Source organism: Notolabrus celidotus, chromosome 20 (genome assembly GCF_009762535.1).
Source record: "Notolabrus celidotus isolate fNotCel1 chromosome 20, fNotCel1.pri, whole genome shotgun sequence".
Classification (NCBI taxonomy): domain Eukaryota; kingdom Metazoa; phylum Chordata; class Actinopteri; order Labriformes; family Labridae; genus Notolabrus; species Notolabrus celidotus.
The window spans coordinates 19,744,695-19,770,694 of record NC_048291.1 but is presented as its reverse complement, the minus strand read 5'-3'; the positions used below and the strand labels follow the sequence as shown (position 1 = coordinate 19,770,694).

Genomic DNA, 26,000 nt, shown 5'->3' with positions numbered 1-26,000 from the left:
CAGGCTTGGACCAGCTCTTTGTTATGCTGCTATAGGCTTAAGGCTGATTTATACTTCTGCGTCGCCCCTACGCAGCAGGGGCTGACGCGGACATGAGCCCCACATACTTCTGCGTCGATGTATCCGTGTCGCGCAGTAATTCTCCGCCGAAACGCCTGAGGGCAGTGTGCTCTCTCTGATAGCCGATCTCCTACTTCCGGCCCGCTACGATCTCTGTTTACTTTTCCACATCGATTCAGAGCGTGTTATGCTAATCTACAGCTGATACATGTTGCTGTTTATCGTACAGACATGATTACATGAAGAATAGAGAGGAGGACATGAAATACACGGCCGATGTGTGGCCGATGTCCGGGATCCCGGAAGTGCTGTGAATGCGGGGAAAGACAAAGCCGCCGAGCGGACCAATCACAGGGCTTGCGGTCCGCGTCGGCTCTACGCGGAGTTACATTTTGGAGGAGGTGCACGTCAGCTACGTGCGTAGGCCTCTGCGTAGGTACGGGAGCTACGCAGACCTACGGCGTAGGCTACGCCGTCAGTTCGACGCAGAAGTATAAATCAGCCTTTAAGGCTGATTTAGACTGCTGGGGGAACTGGCACATTGACACATTGGGATCCCCTCCCCGCCTAATGCTGCTGAGGGGATGATGTCATGCAGGTTTCGTGAGAAGTCGCAAAGTGCTGTCCCATTCCTAGGCTGTTTTCGACACTGCCTGCTACATACACTGCCTAGGAATGTAGTATGCACTAGGTACTGCATATTGCGTTTGAAGGTAGTATGCAGTATGAATGTTCAGTTGTATCTGTTTTGCAGTATGCTGGGCTAGGCGTCATTGGTTTTCCAGTTTTGGAAGGCGGAAGTATACAACGACCAAACTGCTTCTTTAGCATCCACTTGTGATTTAAAAAGTTAAGAAGTAGTTTGCATGGAATTGGATAATTTTCCCTGACATAAACAGTTACCTATGAAAATGGTATCGCCTTTGTAATTACTTGAGGTTGCAAGATTCACAGGCGTTTATTTCGCATTACTTCACTATAAATGTAAGAGACCATTAAACGTCTGTTACAATGCCAACACAGTGGGCGGCGGTAATGCACATAAAAAGCGAGTAGCGCTGTGCATTGTGGGAAACAGCACACGAGGGATACTGGTCTGCTGGATGAGCTATTCAGAGACCAAAACCTTTTCTTGTACCAGGCTGTAAATGTGTTCATCTCGGCTGTAAAGATCGTCTTTTTTGAATGGGTGTGTATGTGGTTTCCGGTACTTGTACAGCCAGACTCAAGCGCAACCTGACAAACCGCAGTTTTTAACACTTCCTCACTTCATATCTGATGGCCGGAGGTTGCCGTTTGCTTCAAACAAGTGCAAACTACAGTGGTGGACATTTACCTGTAACATTATAATTGTAACAACATCGTTTTTTTTAGCATGCTTGTCAGAACTGAAACATGAAGGTACAAAACACTAGGGAGCAAAGCATTCTTCACTTTCATAGGTCATATTTATTTATCTTAAGTGCTGAAAATAAATACAAAACATTTTTGGAACACATCTAGTAAAGTGACAAAGACCTGCTTCAGTCAAGTTTTGCTTCTCAGAAAAAGCTTCATATTTCTTTTCCAGCGTTAGCTGCAGTTTGGAAGTTGTTTTTATGAAACTCAGGTAGAACGTGTATAGTCGACTTTCACTCTCTCTCCTAATGAATATGGTTTCTTTTACTTATTTCTAACTGATAAAGAAAAACCTCTACCTCCAACCAGAGTTAAACTGCTGTTAAATGTTAAACAGATTATTTATTTGGAAGTTTCTTCAATGCAGAGTCCTCCAGTAGGATGGGAACAACTTATGTCAGGCACAACCAAATGTCACGTACGGGCAGGTGTTGAACAATGGCACGCCACATGAATGGATGACTCATTTATCCATATTCATGAGAGTACTCCCATACAATCTTTGTAATGTCCAATCAACCAGTCGGACAACAAAATTCCAGTTCATCTTGCGTAATTGGTAGATTTGATAGCAGTTCAGCATCTCAGTGGCTAGCACATAAATGGCTATATCAACTTACTTTACAAGTAGCACATCTGGACACCAAAAAATGGACAGAGGGTTAAACATGCACTCCAATAATCTACATAAATAATTAGCTGTGAACCATCATCAGGTATATTAGCTGGAGTGTGTATTGGAGCAGTGAAGGCCTGTGTGTTGCAGGTGTCCTGTAGAAGGCACTGGCACTCTTCCTGATACAATGAGAAATTGATGACGCTAACGCAGCAGCCATTTTTATTTTTTTTGGATGTCTTGCTCAGGATGGTTAGCTCAAATAATGACATAAAAGGATAACACATTAGCTTCCATTTGCAAACTTTAGCATTCAGTCACTTCCTCATTAATATTATTACACAGTAAGAAAGGAATGGCATACAAACAAAGCTAATGGCAATGGTAGCTAGGGAGTGACTGAATTCTAACGTTAGCAGCCCTCCAATGTGTTTCAAAATGTTGTTTTGACTTAAAAGATGTCCTCATATCAAGGTAGCCTCGTGTTTTAGTGCATTATCACTTGAGAGAGACAATGTATGACAACCAATGGTCAGACTACTAATATTTCAACATGCTGTTCAAATTATAACAGCATTTGAGCTTCACACCCTGAGGCCACGTTAGATGAAAAATGCTGCTGTGCTAAAACGTGGAAGGGAGACTGTACTTAAAGAAACATTCAAAGCTATAACACCTCATGTTCTAATACTACAATTTAATACCGGTAACAATTTATAAAGGTAACAGGACTAGAACATGTGTTTAGAAAAGATGGAGTGACAGGAAGACAATAAAAAAGAAGTGGAGTTCTGTTCGACGGCAGGAGAGAGCAGTCGAAGAAAGGACTCGTATCAGTGCGTTCAGTCACAGCTATGTTACAACACTAGCAAGTGGAGGTTTGTATGGAGACATTTATGTACATGTGTGTATTCAGTCATCACCTATGTTAAGCTGATTTAAACCAGAGTTAGCATTTATAGATTTGTATGAAAAAAATGGACGCTTTTGTGTTGTTGTGTGTAGCAATTTCAGAGTTTAACATTCACCCTTATGCTTTTGAAGTATGATCTGAAAAGGCAAATGTCACGTGTAATGTGTGTGTGTGTGTGTGTGTGTTCGACTAGTCTGTCAGTCGTCTACGCCGATGTTGCGAAACAGGTAGGACATGGACTCTCCGTTGTGGATGCGGCGGATGGCCTCCGATAGAATCATGCTGATGTCCACTGTCTTTATCTTCGGACACTGGAGTTTCTGAAGCTCGTGGGGTATCGTGTTTGTCACCACCACCTGGTGGAGGGGGTATCAATATGAGATGAGGGCAAGCACAAACATTAGTCTTTTGTTAGTGTTGAAGCAAAGGAATCAGGATGCCTACTAACCTCATCGATCGCCGACTCTTCTATGAACCTGGGAGCATCAGAAGAGAGGATGCCGTGAGTTGCCATGACAAAGATCTTGTAGGCTCCTCTTTCCTTCAGTGTTTCTGCTGCAGCCACAAAACTGTCGACATCATCAATGATGTCATCCTGCGAGAAAAAATGAGACTATTTTAGTCCATTTATGTCCTGACCAACTGATTCAGATAGTGGCGATCTCACATGCTGCCCCCCAGTAATCCGTTAACAGATCCACTTCAGTTCGCCGAGAGCCCCATCAATGGTTTCACTTGGATGTCAACATTACTCTGCACTATAGCCATATTTCTCTAGATACCTGAAACCTTGTCAATGGAAATAAAGGACAAAGAAAATAAATTGAATTTAAACTCAAAGCTAAATTTGGTGAGGATATGAAGGTGTTCACAAGTCATGCACCTGTACACCTGTCCTGTGTGGAGACTTAAGCTAGTTATGAACCAGACTGTTATTAGTACCGATGTCTCTTTATGACCAGCAAAAGCAAATGAGACCTCAAGTAAAAAGGCATTGTCACCCATCTGTTTCTGAACCACTGTTCTGAAGCTGATAGTCGGTGGTGCAATATTGTAAATGTCGACTCAACCTAACTTCGTCCGAGCTAGTGTGAGGTAAAAAGGCGGGCCTTTAGCCTTTTTGCTAACAGCAACAGTGTTCCCGCTTGTCAATCAAGTCAGCCATGCCCATATTTAGGCAAAACTTGTAAGTTTAATATCTTCAAAATTGATTAGTCATTAAAAAATTCACCTCGTACAGTGTGTGCCAATAGAGACATTAGCTATTCAGACCAAAAGACTGTGTAAATAATTGACCTAGTATTCACCCATCTATTCCTGAGCGCTGTTTTGAAGCCAATCGTCGGCGAGAGCCATATTGGTAATGCTGAACACAACCAAACTTAGTGGAAGGGAAAAGAGGCGGGGTTTGAGCCTCCTAGCCAACAGCTATGTGTTCCAGCCTGTCAGTCAAGTCAGTCATGTCCTTAAATGGGCAAAACTCTTAATCTTAATATCTTTTGAACTGATTGATTTAGAAAAAAAATTGCCCCCCGAACAGTGTGTGCCGATACATAAAATAGCTACGTAGACCTAAGCGTTTTTTTTTAAAACCAGGCTGTAAACATGTTTATTTCTGCTGTAAAGATTGTCTTTTTTGAATGGAGGTGTATGTGGTTTACGGTGTTTCTGCAGCCAGCCTCAAGCGAATGCTTGATGAATTGCAGTTAATAACACTTCTTCATGGGCTTCATATTTTGAGACCAGAGGTTGCTGCTTGTTCAGACCTAAACTGTTTTTAGAACCAGGCTGTAAACATGTTTATTTCTGCTGCAAAGATTGTCTTTTTTGAATGGGTGTGTATGTGGTTTCTGGTGTCTTGGCAGCCTCAAGTGGACGCTCGATGAACTGCAGTTTTGAGCACCTCTGCAGTGGCCTCATATTTTAAGACCAGAGTCTCCCGCTTGCTTTAACCACATTTAATGATATTATTTCTAACAGATGGATCTCCATCAAGTTTGGGTGCACTTGCTTACTGTATTTTTGCCATCCTCTGGTCTCCAGTATATAACAAAGTAAAAGAAAAGTGGCTTAAGAACCCAAAACAACTTTGCACAGTAGCAAGCGTTACCCTCCTATGATTTTAAAGCAAGATAAACCACATGTTAAAAGACATGATGATGTGCTTGAACCAATCAAACTGTTTGATCTTACCACGATGATGGCGATACGTCCTCCTACATCTCCTACCACTGTAATGGAGGCTTCTCTTTAGGGATCAATACTGGGAACAAAGACAGAAAGAATCAGGGAGTTAGTAATAGAGCAACATCGTCTGCGTATCGATAAATGCTGTGAATGGATGCATGGTATGCAGCTGTGTATACAGGACACACCTCTGAAGTTCTTAAGTTTCTGTCAGGAAAATAGCATGAGGCGACAAGTTGACTTTAACTGGAGGTTTAAAGCTACATAATCATCAATCAATCAATCAATCTTCATTTGTAAAGCGTCAAATCACGACAAACGTTATCTCGAGACACTTTTAAAAACACAGCTGGTCTAGACCCTACTCTATGTTAAGTTATTAACAAAGACCCAACATCAAGACAGGATAAGATCCAGTCCGCTCTTACTGACAAGACTCGATCTTTTCTCATCTTAATCCACCATGAGAAGCGCCCTTAGCCATATTTAGCTAGTTACAGCGGAATGGAAAAACTTCCATTAGCAGGCAGAAACCTCGAACAGAACCAGACTCATGTTAGAGAGCCATCTGCCTCAACTGAGTTGGGGTTGGAAAGAGGGATAGAGGAGAATACTGATTTACATTTAACAGCTACACTTTTATCATTAGAGTATTTTAAGGCAGTGTTGTAGTACTCGAGTTCAGGACTCGGACTCAAGTCAGACTCCAGTCCTGACTCCAGCACAGTTGACTCAGGCGACTAGACTGTTTTAATGTTTATGTTACGTTGATTATATAATTTTGTATGTATTTTATTCAGTTTAGAGTCAGAGCTGGCATGTGTGTTCACACGCATGCACGTTCACTTGCCGCCTTGTTCCTGCCAGGATTAAGAGACGCTACGAATCATGCATTTTGGTTTGAAAGATTAGGAAGCAAGAGCAGTGCAACATGTTTGACATGCAAAAGAACTATCAAGTAAAAGATGGAGACAAGCTCCACACTGAACAGATCCTCTGTCCAGGATGAACCCAGAAGTAAGTAAGTGAGATGCTGAAGTTATTTAGGACTCTTGACTACGTTACTGTGTTAGCAGTTAAAGCGACTCAACCATTGGGTCCAAGATGTTTGAATATCTATCCCTCTTTCTAACCACAATGTGGTCGAGGCAGATGGCTGCCTAACATGAGTCTGGTTCTGTTCGAGGTTTCTGCTTGTAAGGAAGTTTTTTCCTTGCTGGCTGCTGTAACTAGCTAAATACTGCAAGGTGCAATGCTCATGGTGGATTAAGATGAGATAAGTCGAGTCCTGTCAGTAAGATGGGACTGGATCGTAATAGCAAATGGACTGCAGGTCCAGTGCAGGATAAGTGCGTATGTTCATTAAGAGAAGTGCACTGCGCATTTACTGTGTGCAAAACACAGCTCTGCAACTTCTTTGATCATTTAAAGGGGACATATCACGCTTTTTTCATCAATATATATTGGTCTAAGAGGTCCCCAAAACATGTCTTTAAAGTTTATGCTCAAAAAAACACTTTGAAATCAGATTTTGGCATGCCTGAAAAGTCCTCTTCTTCATTCCTCATCAGAACACTCTGTTTTCCCTCTGACCACGCCCCCTCCGGAAATGGATGTGCCTCGGCTCTCCAGCACGTTGATCTAATGTTTACATGTTGGCTGAATATACACGGCTGCTCAGAGATCGCGTTACTTCAACCCTCTGAATCTGATCCTGACGGAGAGGCGCCTGTAGCAGGACCTTTCTGAACGATTGGTCATAGATTTAGTGTTTCTTGTTGTTTTATTTATCAGTATGTAGACGTGTGTCCTGGTACACAGCTACAGCTACAGCTACAGCTACAGCTATGAACATATAGCTATGTGGCTATGCTAATTAGCGCTAGCACTTATCCATGACAAATAAAAATCATCCACTATATCTTCAAATCTGCAGACGTGGGGAGTAAAACCGACCTTTGTGTTTATTAAGACAGCCTACAACTAGCATGCCTCCCTCCTAAGCTCCTTGTTAGCACACATTTGTGCAGGTAATGAAAAACGGGGGAGGGATTCAGTATTATTTTATACAGTCTATGGGCTGAACAAGCTCCGAGCTCTGACTCCGTGACAGACCGGATATTGTTGTTACGTAACAAAAACACGGAAGTCTGAAACGGCTCGTTTCACACACATTTACAGAAAGGTGTAGAAATCAAAACAGGGGCAGATTGGTTTTTTTTTATTCTCGGGGGGTTTGTAGACATGCCAGGGACACATATTTCAGGTAAGAACCATTAAAAAGTCAATTTTGCATGATATGTCACCTTTAAATCTACAAACACGCCAACAGGATTCATTTGAAGTTTTCTACACATTCAAAATGTCCCACACAGTCAGTCCAGATTCATACAGTTAATAGTTTGGAGTAAAACAGCCACACTTGTTAATAATATTAATAAGGAGGACTTGATTCGAACTCAGGTAATGGGGACGCAACTCAGATTCTTCTCCGTCCAGCCCTCTGACATCAGCGAGTGAGAAACAACAGAATTGAACATCTACCTCTAGTATGCAGGCCACATCATCTGTGAAAATAGCAGCTTTCAGTGCATGTTTACAGGCACACACAGACTTTGTATGCACAGCTGTCAGATCTCTGAGCACTCTGATGAGGGGCTGTATTTCTAGTTCTAATATAAGACCTTGTAGATAACTGTGATAAGAAATGGGGAATTGGAGTCTCACTAGTTCTTGAAGATTAAGCAGGAAAAAGGATGTCGCATTATGACTTCCAGGTAATTTGCACAGCTGAAGAGTGCTGGGGAATATTGAGAGTTCAGAGTGTGGATGACATGCAGCAAGGACTGCAGCCTCTTCTTAATGAGCACCATACATTTGCCTCACTTATTATTGCATGACTTTCTACTGCACACGCGCACATTGCAATGCCGATAGTACAATGATATATTGTCCATCCCTTGTTTTCTAATATGTGGGTTACAGGATTGATCACAATCAGTGTGTGTGTGTGTGTATGTGTGTGTGTTTGAATTACATGGTATATCCATGCTAGGATGAATGGCTCCAGTGGTCTTGACAGTGGGTGGGGAGTGACGTCCATCTACCTGGTCTGACTCTGCATCCTGAGCTTCACCGTGGATGACAGCGATGCCCAGACGCAGCCGCTCAGCGAATGACTGAGCCCTGCGCAGACAGAGAGGGAAATTCAAACACTGCAGCTGTTCCTAACAACATTCTACATCCGATCTCATTAACTCAAGTACAAAAAAAGACATGGTAGATGGTTTTTTTCCCCACACACTGTATGAAATATCAAAAAAGTTGTACTGTGGCACCCCCTTGTGGTAGCTTTGCAAACACACAGTGACAGACAGCATTGCCAAAAATGAACTTGAGTTCAGGAGTGCAAGTAATGACAAGAGCTTACCTTTTGGCAGAAGCAGGGGATTTGGCAACAATCACAGCATTTCTATAATCAGGGATCTGTAGAAAAATTAAGAAAGGAATTCATTGACAGGTTTGCAACAACTTGACCCCCAAGAAGTGATCTTCTAAATTTAGCTTAATGACTACTAACAGGCAAATGAGAGGAGATTGCTGCTACAGTTGTTATCTTTACAGGCTGAAACTGTGCCTTGTGAAAGTGTATAGCTCGACAGATGTAGTAACATAAGCTGTGACCAGGATTCATGAGTTTAACATGTTAGAGGGATGGTTTTTACCTCTTCCTGGATGTACTGCAGCAGAAACGGGGAAGCTCTGAGATTGTCCACTGGAATATTAAAGAAGCCTTGGATCTCTTTCTGATGGAGGTCCATGGTGATCAGGTGGGTGAGACCTGTACAAACAGGTGCATATAGACAGCAGTGATGTAGACAGTTGCAATACTTTTGATTTGCCTGAAACAAAACTGGGTATAAAAAATGTTATGACACATTTATAAACTCAGTTTGAAACTAGGAACTATGTATATACATATATAAATATATATATATATATATATATTGCTTTAAGTTTACAACATTACAGAATATATGTATATATATATATAAAGCACAGCCTTATAAAATGTCACTATAAGTTTGCAACAGAGTGCCTCGCCAGAAGTTGATAAAATAAATATAAAATTGCGTATTGTTCGGTTCATAGGGCATACCAAACCGTGACCACTGTATCAAACGGTTCCATACAGATACACATATTGTTGCACCCCCAATATATATATAAAATTATTATTATTACTGTAATAATTTGAATAATTGTATTTATTATATTATATTTATATATTATATCTTTATATATTAGAGAAATAACACTGATGGAGAAATGATTGAGAAATGCAAAATCGACTGTAAGTAGAGCTCCATCTAACCCCAACCCATCACATGTCCTCCTGTTTGCAGCTCTATAGGAATAGTTTCCCACTCACCTGCTTTACACATCATAGAGGCAATAAGCTTAGAGACGATGGAGCCTCTCTTCCTCATCTTACACTGCTTGCTGTAGGGGAAGTATGGGAGGACGCCTGTGATGCTCCTGGCACAGGACGTCCTGCATGCGTACACCATGATCAGCATCTCCATTATGGTGGTGTTCACATCTCTGCTCCAGTCAGATGATGGAGGGAACAGACCAGGATGAAGAGAAGAACATGATACGAGTCAGCAGAAGGTATGAGACTTAAATGTGTGACATGAGTGACAGAGGAAACTGTTAAAATGTACAGTTGTGTGCATGTTCTTCCTTACTTGGACACTGTCTGGATAACAAAGACATCTTTGCCTCGCACCGACTCTTGGATCTGCACCCGCGTTTCTATGGAAACAAACAAGATGTGAGAAGTGGAGAGCAGCAAGAAAAGTGTGCACACATAAACACAAATCCACAGGCACACGCAAACACACACACTCCCACCTCATAACAAAGCCTTGGAGGCCTGTCAGCTTCATTAGAGAGCTATCCAAGCTCTTTGTGCTTCTCACACAAACTGCACCCCCCTCCCCCCTCCCTCCCTCCCTCCCTCCCCCTGACTGTGTGAAACAGTAGATACTCACATTCCAAACATGTGCCTCCCACACGAAAGAGATTAGAAAACAAAATAGTTTCCTATGAAGAGCCAAACTTCCCGTCCCCCCCTCCAAAAAAAAGAGAAACTGGATTCTGCCATCAAATGTGTTTTGTGAGATTGATACGCAATTCAAGCAACACATCGGGAGCTGAGAAACTTTTAATAGTCATTTCGTGAAGTATTCATATATAGCAGCACCTTGTTCTGCTAAACACTGGAGATCATCCAACACTGAAATACAGGGTTATTAAAAAGAGGAGGAGGAACAGAGGAAAGGAAAGGGGCAACTCTTCAGAATGTCACGAATGTCTCACATGTAATTGAAAATTGCTGATCCAATCTGCAACCTTTAATCAAGCATCAGTAATGTGCTACGTTCAGGGACAGACAGGAAGAGACCGCAGTGGTTTGATGTAACTAGCCTGTATTCCATGATGCAGTTTTTTGGCTTATTCTAGGCAGATGGCTGTCTAACAAAAGTCTGGTTCTGCTCGAGGTTTCTGCCTGTTAAAAGGAAGTTTTTCCTCGCTGCTGTATCTAACTAAATACTGCAAGGTGCAATGCTCATGGTGGATTAAGATGAGATCAGACTGAGTCTTACCCTGTCTTAATGTAGGGTCTTGTTAATAATAGAACATAGAGTATGGTGTAGACCTGTTTGTACAAGCGTTTGTTGGGATTTGGTGCTATACAAATAAAGATTGATTGATTCTAGACATGTTCTAGTGAATGATTTTTTTCTGTAGCTATTAGCACGTAGTTAAATCTTACCTACCTGAAAGCTAACCTTCATTTAAAGATGTTTATTCACTCTTCAATTGGACTACTAAAAGTGCTCTGTTAGTTTTCCTGAAAGCCTGATTCTCTCAAGTTTTCAATCAAGTAGTTCGTAATTGAAATACTTTGTAGTTATGGAAGCATCATGCTGTTTTGACTTAATTTTTTGTGATATTACACACAGTGTGTGCAGATAGAGAAATAAGCTTTTCAAAAACCAAAGCTGTTTTTTAACCAGGCTGTAAACGTGTTGCTGCACAGATAGTCTTTTTTGAATTGGTGTGTATGTGGTTCCCAGTGTTTCTGCAGCCAGCCTAAAGTGGACGCTCAATGAACTGCAGTTTATAAAACTTCTGCATGGGCTTCATATTTTAAGACCGGAGGTTGCTGCTTGGGTTGAATCTTATGCAGTGTTTAGGTATGTGAAAAAAAGAAGTCTTTTTACTTCCTGGAAAGTAGTGGTTTTGGTGATACAAGGTTTCTACCTGATGCTGCAGCCAACCGGTACCGGAGCGCGTAATTTGGCTGTGCATGGCCAGCACTGTTTGAACAGCCCTTTTCTGGCTCTGTTTTAAATGTATTTGTTGATTGTTTATAAAATTAATTTTCTTAAGTAGGCTGGCCTTGAGGCATGATCAAAGTTACGTGATTTATTCATAGATTATATAAGAGCTGCAAGCAGCGACTGAAAAGTCTCCTGAGATTCTGCTAGCCAAGTATCAAACTTTAAATACATGTGGACACTGAGGAAAATACATCACAGGCAACTTCAATATACACCTCAATCTCATGTGACCCTATGAAACAGCTCTGTTATGAATTCTACTTTCAAGCAGCTTATTGTTCTGTGGGTGATGTTGTTGCTGTTTTCTTATTGCCAGATCAAGGCACGATATTGGTGCCCCTGTACTGTCTCACCTTCAATGTGAATGTCACAGTGGCGTGACCGGGGGACCAACTCATCCCGCCACAGGAGCAATAGAGGCCTTACAGGGGTGAGACTTGATCACTGTGAACAGGCGCTATTGGATGTGCACGTGAGGCTGACTGCTGTGTGCTTACCTCTTGTGAAATGATCATTTTCAAATCATTTAAACCTAGACTTGTATTGACCTTTATATATGGTTTCCTCTTTGCATGACACAGTTTGTCCCTGCATCTTCAAATGCAGGTTAAAACTGTACCATGCAAAGAGGAAACCATATATAAAGGTCAATACAAGTCTAGGTTTAAATGATTTGAAAATGATCATTTCACAAGAGGTAAGCACACAGCAGTCAGCCTCACGTGCACATCCAATAGCGCCTGTTCACAGTGATCAAGTCTCACCCCTGTAAGGCCTCTATTGCTCCTGTGGCGGGATGAGTTGGTCCCCCGGTCACAGTGGCGTGACCGGGGGACCAACTCATCCCGCTACAGTCCAAACTGTGTTTCGGACAAAGGGTTTTGGAAGTGATTTTGAGCCCATGCAGTGAGTTCCACTACAGAGTCATGTCTGATTTTAATCCAGTTCAGCTTGAGGGCCTAGAGATCACGGCCATCCAGTATGTCATGTCATATCATGTTACTAACCAGTTGCAAATTAACCTTATTAGTAGTGACATGTTCTTACAGGTGTTTTTTTTTTTTTTTAGCATTCCACAACTTTTTCACTGGTGTGTTGCATTGCTGGCATTAACAAATGAGCATATATTTTTCAAAAAACTATAACACTTTTTCAGTTTCAACATTTGGTATGCTGTCTTTAGTTGCAATAGTAAAAGGTGTATTATTGCATCACAATGACTCTTCATTATTAGTCAAAGCTATGCAGAGGGATGCAAAGTCTGTGGACTTGTGCAACGTCATATCAGTAGACCTTTACTCAATAGTAAAGAAGGCCACAGTCTCATAAAAGCAAACTGTATTCTACAGTAAGTTTTACATTGAAGCTACTACACACACACAACCTGCACATAATTTACCATACAAAACCTAAAACGGTCTCAAAACCAGTGAGAAAGAACTGAAAACATTCATCCGTCTTGTTCTCTCTGTTACTTTCTACCACCACATAATCATGTGTTGAAGCCAAATGGCCTTGCAGGGCAGATTGATATCCAAAAACAGCCAGAATGTGCTGCACAACATCACTGTGCTGCAGTATTTGGTGACCTTTCCAAGCCTTTTTCACACATGCTCTACATTCTTGAATTTTTGCGTACATTGCCCTGAAGGGCTGTGCGTGGGAACCCAGCTGTCCTAAACAGTTAGACCAGATATTAAGAGATTTTACACTGTCAGTATAGGCTATGTAATATCCCACTGAGGTGATGTGTGAATTGATTTTTCATAGCTGAATCTGTGTGTTTTATCATGACTGAAATGATGAATAGATTACCAAAATTGCCATCAAAAAAGATGTTTCAAGCTTACATCAGTTACATGTTTTTTGAAACTGCAGTCATCAACCGACTATTTAATCTTTGCTTCTAGTACACTTTCATCCAGATTATTTAACTGTTGTGTACATAAAACAGCAGCTTTTCAGCAGCTGAAGACATTACTGATCACATTCTTCTTATAAGCATTGTTCAGAAATGTCTCTGCATAATTATAAACATACATATACAATGCTTGCAGATGTTTTTTTCTTAAAGAAGGGGTTATTATGCTTTTTTCAGGCTTTATACCGTCACTCTTTTACCTCTGATGTAACGTTACATGATTTACAGCTCAAGTAAATCCCTATCCCTATTCAGCTGCTGTCTCTTTAAGGTGCCACAAATCCCCTTTTCCTCTGATTGGCTAGCCCTCCAGAGGCCTGTCAGGGGCGGAGCTATGGGCAGACCTTTTCCTTCCATGTTACTGGGGGTGTGATGTTCCGCAACTAGTTAGGATAGTTGTGATGACCTCACCATTTCAGCAAGTCGCGTGAAGATCTGGCAAAGATCTTACGATATTTCAAGAATGGAACCTTTTTGAGCAGTTTACACAGAAAATTCAGGGATTACTACGACATATGTGTACTTAGCGATTTGAACATTTGCACTTCCAACATTGTTACTTTATATCTATGTTTGAAATATGAGAAAGCATAATGCCCCCTCTTTAAGTATGAAGGATGGTCCAAACAAAGGAGGGTTTGATGCTGGGCACTTAGAACAACAGCATCAACGTTTAAAAGCACTTAATCCCAAGCGTAAAAAATTTCTTAATCCTCTCAGTGTTTTGATGCAACCTTGTTTATTTCCTGATGCTGTTTTGTGGGTGCTTTGGGTGAGACTTGCTCTGTTGCATTGTGTGTCACTTAAAGGTGACATATTACGCTCTTTTTCATCAAAATATATTGGTCTAAGAGGTCCCCAAAACATGTCTTTAAAGTTTATTGCTCAAAAAAACACTTTGAAATCAGATTTTGGTATGCCTGTAAACCCCTCTTTTTCAGCCCTGCTCAGAACAGGCTGTTTTCTGTGTCTGTGCCTTGAAATGAGAATGGGCTCTCTGACCACGCCCCCTCAGGAAGTGGATGTGGCCTCGGCTCTGCAGCACGTTGATCTAATGTTTACATGTTGGCTGAATATACACGGCTGCTCACAGACCCGCGTTACTTCAACCCTCTGAATTTGATCCAGAATCTGATCCTGACGGAGAGGCGCCTGCAGCAGGACCTTTCTGAACGATTGGTCACAGATTTTGTGTTTCTTGTTGTTTTATTTGTCAGTATGTTGACGTGTGTCTTGGTACACAGCTACGAACATGTAGCTATGTGGCTATGCTAACTAGCGCTAGCACTTTTCCATGAAAAATAAAAGTCATCCACTGGATCTTCAAATCTGCAGACGTGGGGAGTAAAACCGACCTTTGTGTTTATTAAGACAGCCTACAACTAGCATGCCTCCCTCCTAAGCTTCTTGTTAGCACACATGTGTGCAGGTAATGAAAAACGGAGGAGGAGTTGGGCTGTATTTTATACAGTCTATGGGCTGAACAAGCTCCGAGCTCTGACTTCCGTTACAGACTGGATGGCGTTGTGACGTAAGAAAAACATGGAAAACTGAAAACAGCTCGTTTCAGCACACATTTACAGAAAGGTGGAGAAATGAGAACAGGGGCAGAATGGATTTTCATTCTCGGGGGTGTTGCGGCAACACTGTCCAGAGTATGGGGGTGTGGCTGTCGAGCTACAGGTGGGCTGACCTTCCTGGTCACGTGACCAATTTATCAATGAGACGGTGACGCTGTGGTCTTGATTAGCTCAGGCAGACACCTGCTAGAGAGGCGAGAAGAAAGAGACGCCGTTGTCAGAAGCCGTGGAAAGACATTCTTGCGACGTTTTCCCCTTTTTCCGTTGAGTTTTGTCGTGTGTTATATATGTTAACTTAAATATGAACTGTCATCGGAAACCCTGAGGGGTGACGAGAAGGAAGCAGCGTGAGCTAGTCCCGGAGCCGTGAATGGTGTCCTGGAAAGAAGTCGGCACAGGTAAGGTCCGCCTTTTTCCTTTTGCCTTTTTTCTCGACAGCCACCTGATTCCTTCTGTAGTATGGCACGGGCAGCCAACGCTTGGATGCCCTAGACCGAGCTCGTGCCAGAGTTGTGTTGCCATGACAGGGGTTTGTAGACATGCCAGGGACACATATTTCAGGTACAGAACCATTAAAAAGTCGATTTTGCATTATATGTCACCTTTAAAGCTTCAGTGTGGAACTTTCTTTTTCTGTTGATTTTGGCACCCCTTTTGGACAATATAGTACCTCTTATATCTTTAATTTTGTAGGAAAGTAGGTTTTTCAAATCTAATACTGCTTTCTATTAAAAGTCATTTGTATCACTCATTGTGACTATTTGTCTTATTGTGACACCTACCCCCTTACATTGGTGAGAGACATCAGGAATTACAATACAGGAGCTTTAAATCTTGTCGGTGATGGTCTCATGTGAGTTTGTAGGTCATAAAAAGGCATTACTGTTCATTTCAGCCTGTTTCATAACCAGTCAAAAAACTCCTCACAGGAGCTTTAAATAAGAGCATTTAAAGGGGTTAGATTAAGTTTTTTTTTAATTGGGTTGCATAAGGTACTCATATTTGCCCTCTACTGCAGTTCATCAATACAGCTGTTCTGTATTCCAATGGATGGTACACTCAATATTAATAAGTACGTCATGCAACTATCCCTTTAATGAAATAAAGGTGAAGTGTGGATACAAACAAGCAGGGTTCCCTGTAAGGCATCACCTTACCTCTGTTAGCTTCCTGGTACACCTGCACCTTGCCAAGCTCCACCCCTAACCGCCTGAGTGAGAGAGAGGGACAGAGAGAGAGAGACAGAAAGAGAGTAAGAGAAGGAGAGAGAAACAAAGAAAGACAGAAAAAGAGAGGTTAAAAAACAGATTGAGAGCTCCAGCTAAGGTTTTTTAAAAACATGTGCCTGCATTCCCAAACATTCTGGCAATTCTCTCAGAGAACTCCTTAGCTTCAGAGTGTCTCTCCTTCAATGTATTGGTTCCACTGTGTCATGTTAAATATGAACCTAATGTGTCACTCTTATTTCTGAAGATATTGCGTTGTTGCATTGGCTTGGAGATGTGACGCCAACATGATCGCTGCACAATCCAGGCTGTAGTGTTAAATTAACTCACAGTCCTTATTGTTAAAGGGCATTTCTCCTATCCTACTGTCTTTCTGCTACCTTCCTCTCTGCTTGAGAACCTCCTAAAAGAGCTTCTCACTACTTTTAAAGTTTTTTTTAACTTTAGGAGCTCTTTTCAGCACTAAGATTCTTAGTGAATAACCTAGAGTGTCACCAGGATCTAGTCTTAACTTTAAGGAGAAATTCAAAGAAACCATCATTATTGTTCAAATTTTCGTAGGATTACTAAGAAGCTTGATGAATACGGCCACCTTTGTCCTTATTATAAGGTTTGGGGGTGGCAATATATCATTTCTATTGATATTAATAAGTCTTTATGAAGTCTGCTATCAATACTGTTCTAGTATTTAGTGAAAGACAGCCTTTCCCACCTTTATATAGAGAAGAGAGGACAGTGAACAGAGCAGGAAACCAGGAGAGAGAGAGTGTGGGAATGACATGCAGGAAAGGGGCAGCAGGTTGGAATCCAACCCGGGCCACCCACTTAACCATTAGGCTAAATTCGCATCTGTAAAATAAGCTTTGTATTGTAATTTGAATATTTGCTCGGAAAACGTTGGCATCAATAGATTTAATAATATGTTTTAAGCTGAAGATAGCTGATGTTAGGAAGTGAAACGGGTTGTAATAATAATAAAATTAAAATTATATAACAATTCCATTATGCTATATCTTTTTTAATTTGTTGAGAAAAAATTTCTTGTCAACAAATCTGACTTTTTTTTTTGTTGATGATGTAAGATTTGAACACTTCATAATGTCGTCGTATTTATATTCGCCAAATAGTCATTTTTCCTACCTGACCTTGAAAACATCATAATGTAACCTCATGTTACCTTGTTTAGTTCACCAACTAGCTTTCATGCTGCTGATTTTAACTCGGAATTCAAAACTGGGTTATTGTCTTTGATTATCAGGACTTGCTATAAAGTTTGAAATATTAAATATTGAAATATGAAGCCAATGACGAAGTGTTATAAACTGCAGTTCCTAAAGTGTCCACTTGAGGGTGGCTCCAGAAGTGCAGGAAGTCACATACACATCCATTCAAAAAAGACCATCTTTACAGCAATAATAAACATGTTTACAGCCTGGGTCAAAAAACTGTTTTGGTTCTTAATAGCTCATTTCTCTATCGGCACACACTGTATAGAGGTCGAAGTTATTTCTGAAGGTATTAAAAGGACGAGTTTTGCCCATTTAAGGGCATGGCTGTCTTGATTGACAGGTGGGAACCCTGTAGCTTTTAGCAAAAAGGGTAAAGGCCCTCCTCTTTACCTCACACTAGCTTGACAGAAGTTAGGTTGAGTTTAGCATTTCCAATATGGCACCTGCCGACAATTGGCTTCAAAACAGAATATGGACATCACGTACATCCATTAATTATACAGTCTATGTTCAACCTCCTCGCAAGCAAATAAACAACTAGGATTCTTCTTTGTGAAGTTTAATATCCGTTTGCTGGGAATACAATTTTGTTCACAGACTTTGATAGATAATTTGTTTATGTTTGTGAAACTGTTATTTTTTGTTTTTTAACAACGTAACTCATGCTCAAGGTATAACATTTCATCATGGATTCTACAGGACTGCATCGCATTATCGATAAGCTCAAACGCTATTGAATTTGGAATTTTGAAAAACACGAAACAATGTCCGGAACAGAACTGGGAAGAAAGAAATGACACCCTAAGAGAAGTAAAGTTGTCTTGTTAACATGCTGTGCTTTATTCCTCCACTCTTTCTCTCACTCACACACACAGCTGGAATGTAGTGTCTGATAAGCCTAGCTGAATACTCTGTTTGTTTGGTAAACATGCAGACTCTAATGTCATTGTGGAGGCCAGGAGCACATTGTGTGCATTTTTAGAATGCTTTGTTTCCTCATAACAGCATAAAATATGAATGATGAAACAAATCATCATGAAATTAGAATCCTTATATTAAAAAAGAAGGCTACAGGGGGAGAAAGTACAGTGATTCATTTGTAAGCTACCAACCATAGACCTTTCTGGAGTCCCTGAGCTCCCTTGTCTCATAGGTTCCTTTTGAGTTGCTGCTGTAGAAGGCCTTCTGCTGTGGACGTGCCAGACTCAAGCTGCTACAACTTCTACTATCTGTCTCACCACTATCATCTCTCTTTTCATCTCCCGCTATCCCTCTTTCCAACTCCAACTTGGTCCAGGCAGATGGCTGTCGAACATGAGTTCTGCTCAAGGTTTCTGCCTGTTAAAGGAAGTTTGTCCTTGCTAAATGTTGCAAAGTGCTCTGCTCAAGGTGGATTAAGATGAGATAAGACTGAGTCCTGTTTGTAAGAGGGGACTGGTTCTTATCCTGTCTTGATGTTGGGTCTTTGTTAATAAAATAACAGAGTACGGTCTAGACCTGATCTGTTTGTTGTTCTTGAGATAAAATTTGTAGTGATTTGGTGCTGCATAAATAAAGATTGATTGATTGATATTTTTCTCCACTCCAAAATTAATGATTAAAATAATAAAATAATTAATATTTATATAATTTTACATACAAAGTATCAAAAGGGGGAAAAGTTGTTTTTTCCCCAATGCACACAATAATTATTTGTTTCTTTTTTTATTATATTCAAGTCATATTTGGGGGCCTTTTTGCCTTTATTGGATTGGTCAAGTGACGAAAAACAGGAAATGTGGGGTGCACGCTTAAACTGCGAGGCCAACTGCGCCCCATGCATACAATTAATTCAACTGCAATATAGCACTTATAATGAGATCTTAAACCATAGCTTTAGCTAAATCTTGAGAATGACAGGTGGGAAAACATCCTGCATAATCTAGATTTGTAACCAAGCTTCAGGAAATACTTTGCCATTGCGGGAAAGACTACTCCTCAAGGACACAATATTTTTGGATACGATAGGTATGTTCTCTGATATCTTGACAGTACAGATAGCTTGAGTGCTAGCTCTAGTTGGCTATTTTTATAATACCTACAGTGACATGCATAAACAGTGATTCAAAGGGAAACACAGAACATCCACTTCTACGCGGTTTCATGTTCACGTACAGTCAACAGCTTTGTGCAGTCGACCTGTTTTGAACTTTGAATGGTTTAGCCTGCATAACTATGTTCAATTTGTGTGCGTGTGTAACCTGTACTCACTCTGCAATCCTCTTGCCCAGCTCACGGCTGGAGGGGTGTGAGTTTGCGGTGAAGATGACCAGGCCGCCCTTTGTGTGATCCATGTCTCTGGGCTGTCTGGTGGTGATCTCCCCACACTCAGGCAGTGGATCCCTGGGCACCCACGCTGCGCTGAGACCTTCCTGATGTCGAAATAAAGAGGGGGAGAATTACTACCTCAAAAACAAGTCATTTCTTATGACTCGTGTAAAAGAGGAATGTTCTGACCTCGTCTAAGAAGTGTATTCATTCTCTGCTCATGTGGGCCGGATTGATAGCACGAGGAAGAGTACACCACAACATAGCCACCACCTTAAAGTTCAACCAGGATTTAAGATCCTTGTACTTCAAAATGTGACTGAGTTATTTATGAACAGCCTGCAAACAGCCAGGAGGAGCTGTCCTTTTATGTTGAAAGACAGTGTTGTCTTATGACTCACCGCTGCACTTGTAACTTCTCATTTCACCATCGTTCTTAATCTTTGACGAAGCCATACATCATTTCAGATAAAAACACAATGAGTGCTATTAATAAATTCAGCAGAATATTGTATTACTTTTCAATTTAGAGAAAGATCAAGAGGTATTTAAGGTTTAAACACAATAACAGGGTCAAATGGGCAGAAACTGCATAAGTACACTTGAGGTCAAAATTATTAGCCCACCAGGAATTCGGGAACATTTTCCTTAAATTCTGCCCAATGTTTGCAACATTGATAAAACTTGATATAAGCAAACATTCACCAGTGTTCTTTAGTAGATTTGGTACATTTAAGAATGTAAAATACAGTTTTAGGATAGCTTTATATCAAACATAGTGAAAAATGGAGTGGTCAAAAATATTAGCCCCCCTGTGAATTTTTGCTTTTAAAACACACCTGTGAAGTCAACTGGTTTCCTAACAACACCTGTCGGCCAACTGGCTTCCTAACAACACCTGAGCATTCAAACAGCATTGAGATTTACTTAAGGGACTCCAAACAGGGCACTTGAACATGTTATTGAGAGAGACTACTCATACTAACCATGCCAAAGACGAAGGAAATCAGTCTTGAGCTCAGAAAGAAGATAATGGAGGCTCATAATAAGGGGGAGGCTATACTGTCATGTCCAGGCGTTTTACAGTGTCTACAACAGCAGTACGTCGCATCATTGCAAAATACAAGGAGACAAACTCTGTGAGAAACAAACCTGGGCGTGGTCGAAAACTCAAGATTTCAAGAACTTTGGAGAGGAAAGTAGTCAAAGATGTCAACAAGAAGCCCCAGACATCTGCCAAGGTGATTGTTGCTGACATGACCTCCTCTGGAGTGGATTTTTAAAGGAACACAGTTGTGAGGGATCTTCATCGTAGTGGGCTTCAGGACCATCATCCCAGAAGAACCGCTTTACTCAAAGAGCGGCACATCAGAGCCAGACTGAGGTTTGCCCGTGAACATTTGAAAGGTAAAGATGAGTTTTGGAAGTCTTTCTTTTGATCTGATGGAACTTTTTGGGCATATGGATGTTGATTATGTTGGCCAAGAAAGGGAAAGTCCTTCAACCCTTAGAACACCGTTCTCAGAATTAAACATGGTGGAGGGAGCATCGTACTGTGGGGCTGTTTTGCAGCTTCAGGCACAGGGAGCCTTGTTTTGGTGCATGGCATCATGAAAAAAGAAAGTTATGTTGACATTTTGAGGGATAATGTGAAGAACTCTGCTCTTAGTCTAGGCTTAACTCGGCGCTGGGTCTTCCAACAAGACAATGACCTAAAGCATACGTCAAAATTGGTCAAACAGTTCTTAAAGGACACTAATAATTTTGGACGTGTCATTTTTACCTTTTCTTGTTTTAATTCATTGCATCAATAAAATATCCAAATCAAACATAGTGAACATTTGTCTTTGTTATTTTGGAAACAAATAAAATATAAATACTTGTTGTTAATGGTCATTTTCATGGAGAAATCAAGGGTTTTATCTGATTTCACAAGGGGGGCTAATACTTTTGACCTCAACTGTATATGTATTGATTTCCTGTTATTTGATGCTTACTAAATACTGTAGACTAGTGACCTTTAACTGTACTTTTACCTTCACAACATTCTATAGTTTAAAGGTCACTTCCCATGCTATTGCACACTCTCCTCTGCTTTCTGAAGCTGTGTAAGCATGGTGTAGGCTATGTCTATTAGCATTTCCAGTCTATAACATGCGTTGTATGCATAAAGGCGGCCAAGGTTTAAGTGTGTCTATATGCACATGTCGTTACACTTAGAGAGGTTTGCGAAACAACAACACAGAGCAAACACAAAGGTTTGTAGAACAATAACACAGAGCAAACACAAAGGCTGGGCTGCAACCAGATGCCATATGCAACCATGTGTTCAAGAATATTAGCAACTTACAATAACATGGGTTGTTTCTATTTAAATGCGTCTTTTAGCACTGTATGTATTCTTTTGGGTGCTGAATTGTGTTTAATTTTCAGAAGTGTGTGTTAAACATGAGGTAGATAGATATCGTCCACACAAACTGTCAACACAGTCACGACATTAGCCTCCTCCCACGCTAAGCTAGCAAGACAACAGAGGATTCTCGCGTGCACCATGCTGTATATCTCACGCGAGTCAATGTGGTCAGAAGTCAGGAGTGAAGTTGACATCCGTTGGATAAATGTAGAGGACCAGTAAACGCAATAAAAGTCATATTAATGTTTCTTAAATATTAAATGTAACAACAACAACAACATGAGATTGTGTGAGCTAACGTTGACAAACAAGTATTAACGCGATAGCTCGCGAGGAATAATGTAGCCACACAAAGCTCTGACTGCGTGACTTGATTTTTATGAATCAGAAATCTTTCAAAGTACAGGACAAAAATAAAATATCAGCTATTCAAAGAGTAAAAAAAAAACACACGATAATACTGCTTACCAGCTTGTGAGTTGTATCCGGTTACAATCTGCAACCAACAGTATTTGAATGTACAAGCCTCCAGCTCTTTTCAACCTGTTCCCCTCACTCCGGCTGCTCGCGAGGTAGAGTTCTGATGGACGTACACGCTCGGCCAATCAAACGCTGTGTGCTCAAAAAGGGGCGTGGCAAGATGCATTCAAGTGTTCTATGCAAACCTTGGAGATTATATGATTTTTCAGAGATTAATAATAAATCAAACTCATAACTGTTTCATTTGTACCACAATCACGATGTTATTTAAAAATAAAGATTCTCTCGCATTAAGAATCAAATTTCAAATCTACATCATAATCTCGACTGACACTCCCTGGCTCCCTGTTTCTTTTAGAATTGATTTTAAAGTCATTTTACTTGTTTTTAAAGCTCTTAACAGCCTTGCTCCGCCATACATCACTGATCTTCTGTCATTTTATGTTCCAGCCCGATCACTGAGGTCCTCGAATGCTTCCCTTTTAAATGTTCCTCGTGTGTCTCACACAGGCACCGGCCAGAGAGCTTTCTATTTGTATGCCCCTAGGCTGTGGAACTCTTTGCCTCTGGACCTCTGGACATCAGAACAGTGAGCTCTCTGGGTGTAAAACTTAAGACTTATCTTTTACTCTAGCTTTTAATTTGGAGTAATTTATTTTAGCCCTGGACTGCATTATTATTATTATTTGTATTATTATTTTATTATTTTATTTTGTATTATTATTTTTATTATTATTATCTAAACCATTGTTTTAACATGTATTTATTTATCTTATTTATTTGTTGTGTTCATCTGATCTTGTTAACTCTACCTTATCTTTAACTTTTCTTTCCACTCTTACTTATTTTATTAATTTTACTGTGTTGATCTTCTTTTATTTTTTAGGTATTTCTTTTATTTTTTTAATCTTGCCTTCTATAATTTTACCATTGCTGTTGTTTTCTGACTGTCTGTTACTCTGTGAAGCACTTTGGGCTACATGTTTTTATGTATGAAAGGTGCTATATAAATAAAGCTGAGTTGAGTTGAGACACGGTGATTGCTTTTTTTCCTCAATTTCCGGTTGTAGGGAACACAACCATCTGCTGATTCGAAAGTAAAACACACCAATGCGCACACTGGGTGTGTGCTGTGTGACAGGCCTCTTGAGGGCAGTGTGTTTTTCTGAATGCTTCATACCCTCTTAAGTCACTGTTAAATCAAGTTGCCTAAAGTTTGGAATGAATTGGTTTTACATGTAGGATACACTTGATCAAGATGAGTCAATTTAAGATAAGATAGATAAGATATACTTTATTGGTTGCCCATTGGGGAAAATTCTTTTGTTACAGCAGCTTACAACACGGGACAAGGGAATACAACAATGTACTAAAATAGTTAAAAAATATAATAACAATAATAAAAGCAATGAAAAGGTAAAATAAAATAGAATTAAAAAAAAATAGAAAAATAGAATAGAATAAAATAAAATAGAATAAAAAAGAATAAAATAGAATATGACAACTATTACAGATGTATACACACTATGTACACTTCTATCTGATAAATAGATAGGTATGCACTGATAAAATTGCACCAGGTTATTTAAACAAATACACATACAACATACACAGTTAAACACAGTTTCTTATAGTTTTCTTATTGTTTAATAATAGTATTGTTCGTTTTTAGTTTAAAATGAAGATGATTGTGAGGGAATATCTAAGTCATTGTAAAAAAAGATATACTTATAGTTAGATTATATGATTTTTTTTCCCCCCTTCACTTTCACTGCTATCTGTTAGATATCCAATCTGACAAGTCCTTTTCGCACACATACATACACAGATTGAAAGAGAAGGAGAACAGGAGTCAATTGCCTGAGTGTGACAGGTAGAGCCAAGGGGCTCATGAACCAATAGTCTCCTCCCACGGAAGTTTCATTGAATCTTGGCTCAAATTGAGCATTTCTGTCTGACAATACCAGAGGTATCTCACAAAGGAAGAGGGGAGGGTTTTTGCAAGTAAACTGTCTAATCATTAAGAGATGATACATGCAGTGTGATTGTTAACATGGCTTTTAGGCGGTGAGCACCTTCTGCATTAACAGAGACAGATTTATAAATAAGCTCCCACAACCATATGGGCTACACTTCAGTGTTCTTACATAACTAACTGGATATGTGGAGGAGGCAGAGAGCAGCATCCAAGCACTGCACACTGCCCACACACACACACACACTAACGCACACACACACACACACACACACACACACACACACACACACACACACACACACACACACACACACACACACACACTAACGCACACACACACACACACACACACACACTAACTCACACACACACACACACACACACACACACAATATGATAGAGAGGAGAGTTAAAAATCTGGAGGAGGTTGGACATAGAAAGAAGACAAGTTGGTTGTTGCAGTCAGAAGTCAGGATCATATTCACTGATAACAATGTGCTCTTTTTCTCTCTATCTGTTAAAGACAAAAGCATATGCACAGCCACAGTATGTTCCATAGAGAGGCTAACTGCTTGCTAATTTTATGAGAATGGATTCCATATTGCTTCCATATTGCTGAGATGAAAACTTAGTGTACTCTGACATGTTATGAAATGAGAATTGGCAAGAAATGCATATAATACAAATGTAATGTCCAAGATGAGTGTAAAGTTTCTGCCTGCTGGCTGTTAGCTTAGCATAAAGAAAGCATGGCTCTTTACCTGTGGTGGACAGTAACAAAGTCAATTTTCTTGAGTACAGTACTTAAGTACATTTTTGGAGCATCTATACTTTACTTGAGTATTATTTTTTGGGGATACTTGTTACTTTTACTCCACTACATTTAGGAGACATTTATTGTACTTTTTACTCCACTACATTTCTATCAGTGCTCTAGTTACTCACTACTTTTGCTTTGAAGTCAGCTCATGAATTTCCCTCTCTTTTCTGAAATCAGCCATACCTGTATATCGTGTGTCTCCATGGTTGACGTGGAGCAAACACAGAGCAAATTTCACTCAAATCAGGCAGTTCATTTAGAGGTGGCACTGATGGCTATAATTCTCCACCTGAGCACCCATGGCCATATCTTCAGCCCTTGTTAGAGGTTTTTGAAATGAAGAATGATACGTATCGCTTGAAATGTTCTCCTTGTTTCCCACTCTGCCCAAACATACAAAAATTCACTGTTCAACCTGAGAAAGTGTGTCGAGCTACGTATCATTTGTTTTATTCCAGA

General features: G+C 40.3%; 1 protein-coding gene across 1 annotated transcript; it reads right to left on the bottom strand.

Moving 5' to 3' along the window:
• Positions 1-1,489: 1,489 nt before the first annotated feature.
• Positions 1,490-22,860, bottom strand: LOC117832297 (phosphoribosyl pyrophosphate synthase-associated protein 2-like). Its single transcript, XM_034711380.1, is given in 12 exon segments — positions 1,490-3,343; positions 3,436-3,582; positions 5,181-5,224; positions 5,227-5,250; positions 8,212-8,360; positions 8,605-8,660; positions 8,900-9,015; positions 9,607-9,779; positions 9,926-9,992; positions 16,246-16,298; positions 19,794-19,954; positions 22,732-22,860. Coding segments are annotated over 11 exon segments (1,071 nt in total). The 5' UTR covers positions 19,877-19,954; positions 22,732-22,860; the 3' UTR covers positions 1,490-3,184.
• Positions 22,861-26,000: the final 3,140 nt, after the last annotated feature.